Below are 16,376 nucleotides of genomic sequence, written 5' to 3'. Positions count from 1 at the left end.
TTTTCTTTCATTTCTTCCTGGCTTTGCTTTGCTTACAGAGCATGGAGAAACTACTCACAAGAAAAGGGTCAGTTTGAGATCCATGCACTATTTACGTTACAAACAGATCTTGCATAACTCCCCAAATCAGATATTGTGTAGATTTTAAAAGTGCCCTTGTGTTAAAGTGAATTTTAGCCTGCCCATATACCACTATATAGGAATCTGCTCATGCACTTCACTCTGGCTGACTTTCTGTAAAGCATTTTAGTTTGTTTACACCTCAATTCTCCAGCTGTAAAAAATAGTTAAAGAGGCTTCCCTGACAAAATGTTTAGGAACTATTACAACAGATGGAACAAAAGAGCTCAATATTGCTCTTCGTTGGTGAAGAAGAGAATGCCTAAGAATAACTCATAATCCCAAATTATGATATAAATAATACAGATAGCCAAGAATATTTTGGGTTTTATATTAATTCATCAACACCCCCCCCCCCCCCCCCAAAATGCTGTCTTACAAGGCGTAGTTTTCAGGGAAAAGGATGGATACGACACTGTGCTTTGCCTTCCGGAGTGTTAGCGATCTCTCAGTTGCAGATGCCAAGGAGATCAAAACAGCTAAGTGACCCAGGCTTATAGGTGCGTATTTGCTTGGATGAAAGACTTAGTTTTTGCCAAGGAAAACAAAACCTCTCCTCATGGTGCAGCCTTCATTGTTATTTTTTCTGTACGAGTGCCTGAAGAAACCTTGCCCACACACAAGTTAAGCCTCCTGGTACATTAATGGTGTTTCCACTAATGTCAGGAAGCATCTCAAGTCACATCTATTCATTTTTTATTCATTTGTCCATATGACTTACACTTCATTTTCTGCTACACTACTTTACTTTTCTTGAGTTCAGTTGCATTTGTAACATCAATAACAAATGTATGATACGCATAGGGATTTTTTTTGTTGTTTTGCATCCCCACCGACACAGAGTGCACTGAGCTTGCAATGCACCACGGGAGTTGTAAAGGTTCACATCTCCGCAGGAGACAAGCCCTATTTCTAAGCATGCTCAAATTACAGTCTTTGCTTAAAAAAAAGCCCTGCATACTTTGTTATAATGCACACAGGACATAGCTCACAGGAGAAATCAGCAAGCAGGCATAATGTATGATGAGATGACATCTTAAAAACAACTGTAAATATGGATTTGCTGTTCATCTCCTGAACTACATTAAAATAAAAGCACTTAACAGATCCTCATTATAAATTCTCTTTGCTCCGATAAACACTTTCCCTAGTGTTTTAAAAGTTAAGTGTTTCCAGAATCAACCTGAGTACCTATAAATATACAGGCACCCCCAGAATAGTGAGGCACATCATTGCCGTCCAGCTGCAGCAACCTGTTTTGATGCCATGACCTTCACTGGTTCACTGCAGGGCCACATCCTCCCTGCACTGCACAGTGCGCCCACCCAAAGGCTCCACGGCTCCAGGGTAGGTCTATGTTGACTTCTGGGGATGATTCACTGAGAGATGTCTTGCCCAAGGACACAGCCTGTGAGAAGACAAGGAGATCCAGTTGCTGCAGGATGCTGCTGGAGCTCACACTGCAGCAGAGTAAGGCGAAGTCCCAGGTATTGCCGCCTAACCAAATTTTTCAGAGACAGCTGAGTCCTAGTTTGTCATCCAAAGAGCTAGAACATGCCCTTAGCAGTTGTAACAGATTCAATGGTGACATTGTATTTAAAATTACAGGTTAGGTTGTATTTGTTTGAAATGTAGATGTGTAGGACCCCCCTCTGTCCCACGTCCCTCACATCTCTGTGAAGCAGATGGGCAGAACTGTGCTCCTCAGGGACAATTTTTAATTAAATATAGGAAATATTTTAAGCATGTCTACGTATTAACATATCTTTATTATTTGTGCTACAGTAATGCCCAGAGGTTTGAGATAAAATCAGGGTTTCATTGTCTAGTTAACGTAGAAACATATTGTAAGACTCTACTTCAAAAAGCTTATAAGCAAAAGACTAAAAGAAATAGAAAAAAAAAGTTAATACCATATGGACTGGAGACACACAAAAAACGGTAACTTGTCCATCATTTCTTGAGAAGCTTGTGACATACTGCGGATGTGAATCCAAGTTTCTACTGTTCTCTATATTCACTCTCCAAACAAATGTTTTTGTCTGAAGAGGGGTTTTAACATTCAGGTGGGAATTTTCCCAGCCCAAAAGTTTCAGATTTTTGATGCCTCAGTCAGCAATCTACATTGCTCTTTCAGATTCTGAAGAGAAGGAATTGATTTTCACGAGGTACTGGTACTCCTGATGCTTAAAAAAGATGTTAGTTAGCTGACTTTGTTTAAACATTGGATGAAACCTTTTGGCATGGAAAAAGTGTGCCAATTTCCAAAACTTACATTTTGTGCTTTTCATTCACAAAGAAGATATTAAGCCCATCGTCTCTAACCTTGGAAAATGCATTCTTGAATTTTACAGCATTTGAGACGTTTAACTTAATTGATCAAAGTTCTTCTCTGTTATTATGGATTGTGCAGTTTACCAGAAGATGTAAATACATGCTAATTCTGTTGTGTTAGAGAAAGGATAATTCACTGGTAGGTCTCTTATTTCATTGAAAACAATACATGAGCTCTTTATTACCCATTTTAGCCTTTCTGATAGTGACTCCTTTCCGGATTACCTGATACATTCAATGAAGTAACGAAGTAACATCACAGAAATTATCTCCTCATCCACCACTGACATGCTGCTGTTGTTGATGTACAAAGTGCCTAGAAGGAATAAAACAAAACTGTTTTTCTCTAGCTGACAACATAGGAGAAACACATTTGGACAATTTCACCATGATAGTCTATTCTAGTGGAATATTTATAGTTACATTTGCTAATATGATTAAAAGATATTTATTTTTTTAAAACGTGGATATAATTTCCCTAGATGGTGCTAAAATCTGCTTCTAAGCTTTGCGCTCCAAGGCAAGTGTATGTTGTCCAAGAGGTGGAATACAGCACTTACTGTTTCTTTCAATGGGGTTTAATCTGCTGGCCATTAGGTGCCCAGTGGATATTTGTAAAATCAGACTCAAGGCACCGTTCTTTTTGGGTGCTGCTGTACAGTCCATTTCTTGAGGGTAATTTCTGCTCATCGGAGGCTTCTGAGCCCCAGGCAAGACACCGCTGATGCTCTAATGTCATACGTGGCACGGTTTATTATGCCTGGATATCTGACTAGCCCTGACAAATTGTGCTCTCAAAGCACAATTTTATTTAGTAGTCTACTAAATGCAGAATGTTTTCTCCAAGGCCTGACCCAAGCACCCTCCCTTGTGAAGAGATTCCTCCTGAATTTGCAAGGAAACCCCTCAGATTCCCTCTGAGCTGTCTCGCACAGCAGGATCTCCAGCAGGATCTCCACCCGCTTTGGGCTTGTTTGTTGTGGCACTGCTAGCTGAAAACTTGGGCTCCTTAAGGCATATAGGGTGGTTTCCATTTTCCTGGGAGCGTTCCCCAGCCCTGGCAGTCCGGACGACCACAGCCCTGGCTGCAAGCCTCCATTTCAGGCCCAGGTGACAGAAGTACACCACATCTGACCGTGATGTTGGAAGTGCTTTTCTCTCTTGATTCCTCAGAATTCAGTAACCCTTGTCTGCAGAGTTTATACTTCAATTTGACATTTGTCCTATAGATAGATTACCTTTTCCTGGCAATAAAGTAATGTTACTAAGTCTAGGAACTGGTATTGGTACTACTGATTGCGAGGTGTAATGTCTTCACAAACCCGGACAGGAGTAAGTGAGGCTGTTCTTGGGTTGCTTTTTGAGATAATTGTGAATGATGGCTTTTCTACCCTATAGAGGGTCTTTCAGCATCAGTGGCAATGGCAGGACGCGCAGGGCATAGACATAATTCTCTTGAAGACCTTTTCTACCTTTTCTCTTTTAACAGCATTTCCTGCAGGGTTAGTCTGCTTACAACAAAATCTAGCGTTTGTGTTTCTGCTCCTTTCGTTGCTAATAAAGAGAAGTCAGTATGCTTTTGGTGAAGCAAAGAGCGAGAGCAGCAGAGAAGACAGAAGGCTCCAATGGCAGCAGCTGGCTTAGAACTTCTCCCTCAGCTCAGCATCAAAGCCAGGTTCCTGCTCTCATCATGTTTGTGTGAGCAGGTTTAATTATCACAGAATGACTTAGGTTGGAAACGATCCCTCGAGTCATATGGTCCAAGTCTTTCTTCAAGCAGGGCCAGCTTCGAAGGTAGCTCTGGGTCACACCAGCGTCATCCGCAGCTGACTTCTGAGCACCTTCCAGGATGGGTGTTCCATAGTCTCTCTGAGCCCCTGCCTCAGTGCTTGACAATCCTCATATTTTTTTTTTTCCTAATAATTAATAGGAATTTCTCTTGCTTCTATTTCTACCCTGTCCTTTACTGCAAGACATTGTCAGGCCCCATCTGTTTTGACAAGTTATCTTTGTTTCCACTTTGTCTACAGGGAGGCTATAGCTCCTCATGACGAATACCTTACTGCTGTATCTGCTATCCCAAAGGTAGACTCCTGTAGCGCACAGTTAAAAACAGCTTAGTAAGGGAGAAAAAAAAAGTGCGAAAGATGGCAGCTTTCTTCAGCAAGCTCTGGCAGGGTGAGCACGTTCTTATTCTGTACTCATAGGTTCACGCTGGTGCTCAAGCAGGGTAAAAGGGATCAGATCTCAATGAACTGCTGCTTCGCTTTTGGTTAGAATCAGAAGAGGCACTGACAGAGGTGTTGGGAGAAGATTATTGAATGTATAGCTTATCTTTGTCGCTGTTTTATTTGCTACATTGCATTAGAAAGAATTCAGATGTTTTCAAGCACAAGACAGTAGCTCTGAGTGGGATGACCAATGTTTTCATGATAACCAGGAGACCCCATCTTAGCTTTGGTTCTCCCAGGGTACCAATCCGTAGAGTACTCTGCAGGTCCCTCATGTCAGGTAATTGTTAAAATGGGAAATGAGAAGAGGACTTGAGAATGAATTTTTATTTGAGAGATAAAGGAGCTGACCTGGAAAATCAGCTGAGTGTGCTGCCCTCTTTCCAGCACTGTAGTTTAAGGTGAGGAGCTTTCCTTGAGTTGGAGTTCACATCTAGTTGTCCAGCATTTATTTTATGTTTATAGTTTAAAGAGAAAATTAAATTATACATGAAAACTCAACATTTGTTAAAAGACCCTATGTAATGGCTGTAGAGATGTCACAATTTTACCCTCTTAAAGAAGATAACAGCTGTGGTATCTTGAATGAGTTGGTATTTGTTGATTATTTTCTTTTTCAGAACAATATCTGTCAGTAGAAGAAATCGATTTTATTCATGCTTAGTTTGAACTTCTTGTATTTTTTTTTTTTTTTTAAGTTGAACTGCAAAATACAACTTTATTTCCAGAACATGTTCCACACTGACATGGGGATTCCTGGTTGATGCTGTAATTAAAGCTGAATTCTTTGCTCAGCTTCTTCAAAGGCAGGAAGAGATTTCTTCTGCCAGAAAAAAAAAAATATATAATTCACTCCTTCTCCTGCTCCAGAATAGCAAATAAAAATGGTAACATCATTGTTATAGAGTTACGTTCCTCACTGTGATGAATGGGAGTCGGTGGAGAAAAATTCAGAATTTACCTCTGAATTTTTGCAACTGCACTGCAATTGTCATCTCTAAAGCCCCCATTTCATTGTTTCTTTGCCTTGTTTCTACCAGGGCGCTAATGACCCCTCTATTCCATTAGTTGCTATGCTTGTTAGTAGGTTTATACTAAAAACCTTCCCTCATTTGAACTCCCACTCCAATCAGTGGCATTTTACCAAGTAGAGCACCAGAACAACGCCGTAAGTATTTTTAATGTACAACGCAGCTCAAAAAGCAGCTGTCTGCCACATCATAATATTAATGCTTTTTCCCTTTTTCATTGTATTGGACTAAACCAAACTCTAACGCTGTGTTCAAACACCGTACTGTTGGAAATTGCCTTTTTACCTTTTGTCTAAGACCCAAGCAAATATTTATTGCTCCAGTTAGCAGCAGCTCAAATTAACCAACTGAATTTTTCTTGTTTTTAACAGAAAGCTACAGATTGCGTCTTTATCCCTATCTTAGCTCATTTTTGCAAATGTAACCTTACCCAACCTAGTTATAAGCATAAATCACATGACAGTCTGTTCAATTTATAAAATTTGTTGGGCCATATATTGTGCTGTATGGGCAGTTGTAATGAAGTATGTGCTATATAGTCTCCATTTTTAAATTTTCCATGAAATTATCACATTTTTCCACCTAATTTATCAGTTTCTGTGAGTATGTTTTTCATGATCACAATAACAGTAACTCACTCATTTTGCTTGTTCATTATGGGGAATTCACAGTGTATTTTGATTAGATGTGACTGTTCTGTGAGGTTTTGACGGTAATTCCTAGAATCAGGTTTTTCAAGTAATCTTTCACATTTTAAAAAAAATTATTATTCAGGGTGACATTCTTGTCTGACTAATGTCTCGTTATTTTAAATTTAAGCCAAGTGAAGTCTGGCTGTCCGTGCTCTGGCCATAATCAGTGGAGATATGTACCAACCCTTAGAGGCTGATTCATCTCATATATCTTAAATACCTATCTTAGCTTGGGATAAATTGTCCTTCAGAGGCGCTTGTCTTCAGTCACTATAGGGACAGCCCTTATAAACTAAACCACAGGTCTAATTTACAGCAAGCTGGAAAACAATAGGATGAATACACTGTCCATCTCCAGATGTCCTCCTCAATACAGTCACCGAGTTCACTGCTGGTAATAGCAAATACCTGGTACATCTCAAAGTCCTAAAACTTCATCTTCTGGTATTCTTCCCTGCGTTTCCCCAAGTCTACCCTCATGAATGGTCTGCATCAACCCCTTGCATCACTCTGCCAGACGTCTTTCAAAATTCCTAAACAGGCACAACAGCTGGGACATGGGTAGAAGGAAGAGATGGAGCCGGTCTAGACCGCGCATATGAATTTCTTTTTTCTTCTGCAGAAACTACTGCATGTGACATTATTAAACTCTCAGCTAAATAACGTCTCAATAAATAAATCTCTTTGTGGAATCTGGAGAGTTACAACACTAAGTTAAATTAGAAATTAAAAGTAGTATGCTAATATAGTGGCAATCATATGAAAATATATACTACATCTCTGTGAATACAAAAGAATTTCCTTATGACTGATGATATTGCAGTGATACCAACTGAATTAATAACTGTACAATACTTAGCGCAGGGAGTTATTGATGCACCAGTCATTCATTTGGCAATTTTTACAGTTTAGCTCTTTTGTGATAGAAGCACAGAAGTCACCTGAATATTAAACAAATATTTCACCATTTCTTCTGGATGTAAAATTGAGTACAAAATATGTGGGTGGAAAGGATATTAGTAACAATATTCAATAAGTACTTAAAGATTATTTACTCATTTTGGATTCCATGTAATAGTATTAATCATGCTGAGCCGATTTGGTGTTAATGTAGATGAAATATGTAATTCTGCACAGGTCTTTTGCAATGTCACGTTAATAAATGCCTCCTCACATACAAACATTTGTTATTTTTCAGTAAAGAACTTTGAGGAGGCAGTTCCCATCTTTGGCAGGTGTATGAGCGCCCAATGTATTCAACTGCAATTTTCTGTTGTACAAATAGAATTAACAGCTAAAAAAAAAGTAGGGGGGTGAAGCAATTCATATGGAAAAAATCAGGAAAATGGATTGCCGTGTTTTTCTCAGAAAACAGTAGCAAAAAACATCGTGGAGCTGACGTGCTCATTTCACTTTGTTTTCATTTAGGGATATACCTAGAGTAGCCCCGTGGTAAAAACCAGCGCAGCACGGCCGTGCACCCAGAAGTTAATTCCCGTGTGTTATTTGTTGTCTTCCCCATCCTTCATGCTTACCGCATAGCGTGAGGAGTTTTCAGTGAGGTAAAAAGTGGTTAAATGGCTATTACCGACGCAATTCTGACATCAAGAAATTAGTGAGGGAAGCTTTTTGCTCAGCATCCAGAAAGCAATTACCAGGGTGTACGAACCTGAATTCCAGCCAAGCAGTGCTGGAGAGCTGGATGCCTGCGGTTCACTGGTATGAATTTCAGGATCCCAAGGCAACACATCACTGGTGACCCTCAACCGTCTCTTTCCACATCATCCCCGAGACAGCAGCGCATCCTCGTGAGGGGCTGTGCAGGGCTGGGTGCCTCCCTGCCCGCCGGAGCTCAGCACCACGGCCCCGGCTCCGTCCGGCAGCGCACCAGGAGCCAACGGGAAGGCACTGGCAGCCTGCAGCATCCCTGGCCTCCGTGTAGCGCTGCACGTAGCCCCGCATCCGAGGCGTCCTCTGCTCAGAGCGATGGGTCAGGAGTTACGGCTGATGCGCAGAGTTGATTCCAGGTCTCTCACGCAGGCAAAACTGCGGATGATCTAAAGGAGAACTTCAGCTCACTCTTGATGAAGATAGCATAAATAAAGCCTTTGGAAGGGAAACAAAATGATGGGCAGCAGTTGTGCTCCTCACTTAGTTTGAACGAGCGTTTGCTTAACTGTATTTTCTTTTTTCTTCTTTTTCAGGAAAGTGCTCGTCCATTCTGCATCCCAGATCTGACTTTAATAGTCTGTGCTTTGTTTTGCCTTATTTGTTTTCTCCTGCAGAGCCAAGTTCCCATTACGTGATTTCCTTAAAGGCCTTTAACAACGCAGGCGAAGGGGTGCCTCTGTACGAAAGTGCGACCACCAGGTCGATGACAGGTGAGTTGCAAATGCTGGTTCATGATCTGCTCCCCATCAGTGGGCATTACCCTTACAAAGGGGCCCATTAGGCAAAACATATTGGTCAAGGCAAGGGAAGAAAAGAGCTCTGCAATCCTCCAGGTCCCTGCTGGAATAAATCAGCTTCATTTTCCACTTTATTGTAACTGCACAGATAGAATCAATTATTTACCCTTTCCTGAAAATGGCTGTATAAATTTAATGGGATGCTCACAAGTGCTTGCTCTTTGGTGCGGGTTGGCTTGGAGAAGCACGATTCCTAAACGACTTAAATATTTAAAGATCAGGGCAGAATAGTGGTGAATAGCTTTGCTGAATTAAGCCCAGATGAAATTATTTTTGTTTCCTTCATTTTTAAAGCAGTTTACTTTAAAATGAATTAGTTAAAAACACACTGTCATCATGCACATTTAAAGAAGCATGTAGAGGCCTTGCAAAAGATGAAGGAACATATTCCTGGTAGGATAAAGCTCACAGAAGGGATTATGGAGCAGGGTGCTTTTAGGTAGCTGTTTTTCACAGGTGCATCGTTGCAACACTAGTGAAGTTATAAAATCAGAATTATTCTTCTGTGGCACTGTCTTCCGTTACTGCCTCGTGGTTTTTCTGCAATCACTGGTGTGTGAGTGGGATTGATGAGGGGTTAAAAGAACAGAACTGAGAAAAAAAAACATGTGTTTTTCCTCTGGAGTGACACCATCATTTGGTGATGTTTTTTTCTCGTGTTTCACCCATGGTGTTCAGAGCTGCCCGGGAGGGGAGCTGTGTCACTGAGAGCAAACCCGATCACTGACACTGGCTTGGGTGGACTACGAGGAATAAATCAACCAAGTGGCACTTCTGTGGCTCTACAAGGAAAAACAGCTTTTATCCATATGGTTTTGTGAAGTATTCCCATAAGAAATCTTGGAAAGTCAGAAGGAGAAAAAAAAAATAAAAGAGATTAATTACACAATCAAGGGTAACTGTAACAAGCTACATTAGATATAATAAGAGTCAGGGAACTTCTGGCTGAAAATTATTAATCTTCTTGTCTGGAGTCTACAGAGGTCATTCTTGCTGAGTGTGTGTCTTGTGAAATCTTTTTCCAATGAGTTTGCCTCGGGATCCGTATATACTTTTGTTTTTCAGTTTTTTATTCCCTGTCAATTCTATTTAAAAATCACCCGGCTGGCCTATGGGATTTGATTTTATGTCTGTATATAACCTCTCGTAAACGAAACTATATCCAGGTTGAAAAAGGTAATTAAGGCTTGGGCTCTGTTTTGGTGAACCGACCCAATGTTCATCTGCGAGCAGTCCATCTCAGTGCTTCTGTCTTATTGCTGAGAGACGTCCGTACCCGGAGCTTCCCACCACCTCCCGCCCCTGGGATGCAGCCTCTGAAAGGAGCTAGCAGCTTGGGCCGTTCATGGAGGAACATCTCAAAAAAGGCTTTTAGCAAAGCAGGAAAACACAGCGACTGTGTTCCCTAAGCAGTGGGTGAGCTGACACACCCTAGGCACCAAAGGAAAGAAAACTGTGTCTTTGTGCGTCCCTTTAGCATATACATGGACATACTTTGGTGTCTGCTTGTGTGGATACGGTGTGCAAACTAAAGTTATATAACACATTCGCAAAACAACTCCAAAGACAGCAAGAAGCTATTTTCTGTCAAGAGATTGTAATTTCCAAATGACAGATGTCCACGCATAAATAATAGCAAATGAAACTTTGGTGGAAAATGGAGGCGGTATTTAGGGACCTATTTTCAGCCACCAGTGGATTATAGACGTTTCCCTCTTCCTCAGGTCAGTGGTGACGTGTTTCAGAAACTGAATTATCTTGATTGATTGAGTCTGGCCATTTATTTTGCTAAACCCATCCTCTCTTCATAATCTGCACTACAGCAGGACTTCGGTTTTGAGTATGGGAAAGAAAAAGAGAAAAGAAGTGCAATATTTGCTAAAATACCAAGTCGGCTCCAGTCACATCAACTCCCATCATTAGTTTGTAAAAAAAACCCAACAGAAACAGGTATTGCTCACCTTTTAAAGTTTACAGCCAATTCTCTTGGAAAACTTCATTTCAGGAAAAGAAACTGTTACCTTTCAACTTGCAGAAGCTTGATTCAGCAAGTTGGGGAAAAAAAGAGATTCATCTCCCCATTCCTCCCAGCATGGGTCGTGTGTTTGAGTTTTGGATCACGCCAACAACAACCAGGTTGATTCATTTCCTTCAACACTCATCTTCAAACTTCTTATAAAGCAGCTTCTGATGAAAGCAGCAACACAAGAAGCAGGTTGAACTTGCTTATCATACATTCTAAACATCCTTGTCTCCTCTGTTTTTCCTTCTGAAGGCTGTGACCGCCCGAAGTTCTGAATAATGAATTACAAAACTGTAAAACAGGAGTGATCAAAGAGTGTCAGGAGCTGGAATTGCACATGGAATAGACAAACTGTAGCAACTGTCAGTGAGGAAATATTAGAGTCATTTATGCTTTGATTAATTAATTAGCACATTATTTTAGGGGAAAAAAAACAACCAACCTTTTGGCGTGCCTTTTTTGCACTTCACCCACTGCATTTTGAAATTGTGTTTAGAAAAATCACAACTGGTAAATAATGAGTCAGTACGTATATTTTTAAAAGATAGGACAGAAGTTGACCGGGTGCTTCAACAGGACAGAAGTATTTAAACGGAGTAGAAACAGTCTCTTGGTTCCCGTGCACCTTCACCGTGCAGCCCCAAAGGGAAGAGGCAGCAGCTATCTCGATAATTAAGCCAGCCAGAATTTGCTTCTGACACTGCACAGCGCACCGCCGTGCCATGTGCATGGGCTCAGCATCTTGTTCCCCAAAGGCCACCTGATCACAGACACATGGGAGAGGAGCTGTGCTCGTACCTTGAGGAAGAAGCCCACTTGAAGATAATCCACGTATCCACGCCCAGATATGCACATTTATCTTGCTGACATATTAAACCAACAGTTGCAAGATCTTCACTTCAGCCGTGAAATTGTTACGTTGTGTTTTGCCTAACAAACGTTTAAGCAGATGTAGAATATGTTCCTTTTGAGAGCCTAAAACAACAAAAGAGTCTGAAAGAGGCTGCTGAGAGAGAAAAGCATAGGTAACTCCTACACCTGAGTATGTCATGTCTATAAGTTAGGTTAGAAGATGACACACTCTCCACTTCATAGGTGTTTCCAATAATGTATCATTTAAGTGATTCAAATTTTTAAAGAAAATGTAAATCATTTTAAGGAGAGACTGTGCATTGACTTCATCTCACGTGACGAAAACACAGCATACCTGGAAGTATTCAAACAAGTCATGACAAACAGCCGTTAGCGCTGGTCAGTTTTGTTGTAGTGATGTAACTGAAATGTTGCTGGTGCGCGTTCTCATTTTGCATTAATGCCTTTCTTTCTGTTCTCCTCATGTTCCTCCTCCTCATTAATGCCATGCATTTAACCCATCGTGATGTGTGCCCCTTGGTGGCTGTTTGTGTTCTGTTTTGTTTTTCTGTTTAACTTACCTATTCATTTATTTTGGAATGCTCATTTGGTGATGTATGGACCCAGACCCCATTGATCCATTAGAAGTTGATTTTTATCCTTTGCTTGATGATTTCCCTACCTCAGTCCCAGATATCTCCACCCCCATGCTCCCACCAGTAGGTGTCCAGGCTGTTGCACTTACTCATGATGCAGTGAGGGTCATCTGGGCAGACAACTCTGTCCCAAAGAACCAAAAGACTACGGAGGTTCGCTTCTACACGGTCCGATGGAGAACGAGCTATTCGACAAGTGCTAAGTACAAGGTGAAATTTTAACATGTTATGAATTTATGAGCTATTCATCTGTTCATATTTTATTTGCAAAGACTCTGAATTGGCTTTTATGAACTTCCCTCAACCAAACTTCCCATTTCAGTCAAAAGGAAACTTGTCTAAATAACTACTGCTTCGTAGAAACCTATGTGTTTAGGTGGATGAAAATGCCGGATTTTAATTCCACATGCCAATTGTTGGAAGTTTTGATCTTTAATCTTTACCAATCAGGTATAAATTAAGTCACCAACTTGGTAGCATAATAGCGTAGCGTGAATAGAAAGAAATACCAATTGCAAACCCACTCACACCGTATGGCAATTCCACTCACCCATATTACGTATTTCCAAATTGCAAAAAATGAAGGTTAGTTTATGAGAAAACTGGGTTTGAATGGGTATGACAGCAGCATGCTACTTTCTGTACGAGAATGTTTTTTCCAAATCCTAATGAAAGCAGTACCAAATCCCGTGTGGTGCAGCAAAGAGATACGATGGGACAGGGAATGGGAAGGAACAAGCACAGCCTTCAGGCTTTTTTGTTTGCTTGTTTTTGAACAATAAGCTACGTTTCCCCACTCTTGTCAGCTTATATATTGCATCTCATATAACACCCACCTACCCCATGATGAGCATGTCCTTCCTCCCGTGCCCTACCATAATGGTTGTTTTCGCTTGCCTAAAGGATCATATTGATCCTTTGCTATGGATGTATTTTTATACTGCAAGTGGATGCCGCATTTTTTATTGTCCTCTGTCCTAACAAAAGCAGCCTTCTACAAGTCATTCATACAAGGACTAGGGAGCAGGCCGTGCTCTATCCAGCACTGAGGCTCCTCTGATCAGAGCCTGAATGATGTGTCTAGATGCAGGTTGACATTTCTAAACCCCAGAGGATGGCTCTCTACCTCTTTAGGTTTGGGATACCCTGTCCTCTAAATCTTGAGATCTTTCCCAGGTAATTTTTGGAAGGAGTGGGAATGATGGTGGAGAAGCTCTTGCCTTCAGTCTCTTCTCTGATTGTGATTTTTCAGCTCTCCCCCTTACTCATCTCCGTCAGAATTTGGCTTGCTGGCACTCGGCTGAGTCCACGTGCTGCCAGGAACTACAGATTTCAGTTGCGTTACCCCTGTTTACGTTCACATTAGCTGAGAGGAGGCTCAGGTCAGCCGGCTTTTTGCTGCAGATGCTGACCCACTGTAAAGCTTTTAAACAATAGCATATCTTTGCAAGGTATAAAGCCCATACCTTGCTGTTACGTCTACTGCCGTACTTTTGACAACCTCAGATGCTGACATGATGATCTGCAGTATTAAACCCAAATTTTGTATGCTCATGCAGTTGTAACAAGCTCTTAGGTAATGAAGGATGCCAGAACGATGCATTGTAATGTTTTGAATGCCATACCTTGATCTGACTCTTATTTAGAGCTGGATTTCCAGGCCCAACAAAATGAGGAGTATAGCACGGGGAAGCACAGCCAGTCAGAGTTTGCAGCGCCAGTGATGAAGTCAGAGCTCCAGAAAAGACACCATTACGTTTTGCCACTCACAGTCAATCATAACATTCTCTCCAGTTTCCCAATGCATTTACTGAGCTGCATGCAGTGGAAAAGGGTGGGTGACAATCAAAAATTATCAAAAATAGCCGTATTAATCCCCTTAGTGTAGCTGACTAGCTACAGAGGAGAAGCCTGTCCTGCTTGGCGGTGTCGAGCTCGTTGTCCTTTGGATACAACGAGTGGGTGGACATCTCTCACAGAGCCACCACACAGTGCTCCGGGAGCCTTCGAGGAGCAGGAGACTGGAGAGGAGAGGAGCAAGAGTGAAATTACCTTTTTTTGCCATCATCTCTAGTTTGGCCAGTCTGTGGGTAGCATGTAAAGAGCCGGTGTGATACATTTATTCCAGTTCAATCTCCCAGAAGCAGAAACAATCAAAAATCTTTCAAGAGAGTCTGCTTTATTGAAATAACTGCATTTTTTGAAGGAAAAAAGATAATACCTATTATGTTATTCTTTGAAAAACGTGGGGAAAACTTCTGTTTTCTTCAGAGTGGTTTAGATCAGGCTCACAAATAGGTTCCCATAGCACTTACCTGTGCATTGGCATTGAATTTCCAATTAGTTTCAGATTTTTCTATTAAAGGCTCCCATTGCTTCAAAAATGTATAGTAAAACTAATACAATGAAGGGTTTAACCTTTATCATTTAAATTGGAAGTTTATGAATTTAACTTTCCCCTGCTAACTTGACTTTGTACAAACCGTCCCAAACAGGCATGGCATGGCATTGCGAAAGGTACTTGCTACAGTTACCCCCCTTCATCTCAATGTGATATTAACTTCAAGGACGTTTGCAGCTATTGAAATGCTGATATTTAGTATTGAGTGAAACAGTCAAAGAAAAAACACTCAGCTGGAGACAAATAATTTTCTTTTTACAAAAAAGAACCCAATGTCTTTATGTTCCACTAAAGACTATTTTGTCCAGGAATAAATTGAAACCCTATTGTTTTTTCCATGTGCATTTTTCCTGGTCATGTGTAATATCTCAGCATTTTCACGTGATAGTTACCAGATTTAGTTACCCTCAGTCATGCTGAGGAGCATTTTGTGCCACAAATTATTTCATTTCTTCCAAATCTTTTCTGGGGGAGAAAATTATTATTCCCCATATTTAAATCCAACCTTTAGTCAAAGAATAATTTGTATAAACTCTAGCAGGTAGATTTTGCCATCTTTGGCAAGTGGCTGAGTAGTTTGGGTGAGTAGTTTATGAACACACAGGTTGTAAGTGCTGTCTTTGCTTCAGTAGGACTTTTTATAGAGGGAGATTCACTGCTGGAGTAAACCCCTAGTACAGATAAGTTGAAAAACTGCTAATTTCCAATAACTAGGAATTTTAATTGAGCATGAAGATGATAAAATCTGATATTGCATTAGGTCTTCCCTTTAAGTAGCGTGCAAAACATCTGTCAGAGCACTTCTGATAAAACAGCGTACCATGCAGGCATATATAGCCCGTTCATTAATGTCTCTGGAAAGTAAAGCTCTCCCACTCCCCCTTGCATATTACTGCTTTATTCTCCAGTGTGCTGGAAACTTGGTGTCCCATTTTCAGTAAAGGTCGTTTTATTTTTTAATCATCTGATGATTATCGTCAGAATGGCATTACTGATGCATGCCAGCAAGATGCCTTCCTGTGAACCGCTTCCCAGATGTGAACTTCAAGGTAGTCTTCTCATGCAAAGTCATATGTAAGTTGTCCTTACTCAGTAAACTTTACATCTTTAAAGTTTGTAAAAGTGCACAGCACCTTTAACTCGCTGGCCTTTAAGTTGTTGACGCTGGAGGATTGCACACCAGGCTCTGTAACTTGAAAAGCATGGGAATTGATTTTATTCAAATTGTCACCCATTTGTCCAATAAGTTTCTTCTCACTTGTCTCCTTTGATATTAGTGCAGTTTGGCTCAAATTGTTCCTTACTGAAGGCTCAGGTAAAAAGCTAAATCACCTAAAAATAAATGAACAATTTAATACTCACATCAACATCAATAAGTTTAGTTGTTCATAACATATCACAGTGAGACAGATCGATGATATGTTTCAAATATAATCTAATATAGAAACATATTCTGTTTAACCAAGAAGTGTGTTATATTAATACAGAAATGCATCTTTATGCGGGGGTCCCGGGTCATATTTCGATCTCTGTCATAAATACATGTTAACCCCAGGAACTGGGAAGCC

At 40.7% G+C, this 16,376-nt stretch overlaps 1 protein-coding gene across 1 annotated transcript in view; it reads left to right on the top strand.

Moving 5' to 3' along the window:
• LOC309415080 (netrin receptor DCC-like) overlaps positions 1–16,376 on the top strand; it is a 593,773-nt gene that overhangs the window by 516,539 nt on the left and 60,858 nt on the right. The window contains 2 exon segments of the mRNA XM_082012494.1: positions 8,694–8,789; positions 12,379–12,617. Coding sequence (XP_081868620.1) covers positions 8,694–8,789; positions 12,379–12,617 — 335 coding nt within the window.

The sequence above is a fragment of the Phaethon aethereus genome (assembly GCF_964289735.1).
Source record: "Phaethon aethereus genome assembly, chromosome: W".
NCBI classification, from domain to species: domain Eukaryota; kingdom Metazoa; phylum Chordata; class Aves; order Phaethontiformes; family Phaethontidae; genus Phaethon; species Phaethon aethereus.
Note: the sequence above shows the minus strand (reverse complement) of the source record. Positions and strands in the feature narration are given on the sequence as shown.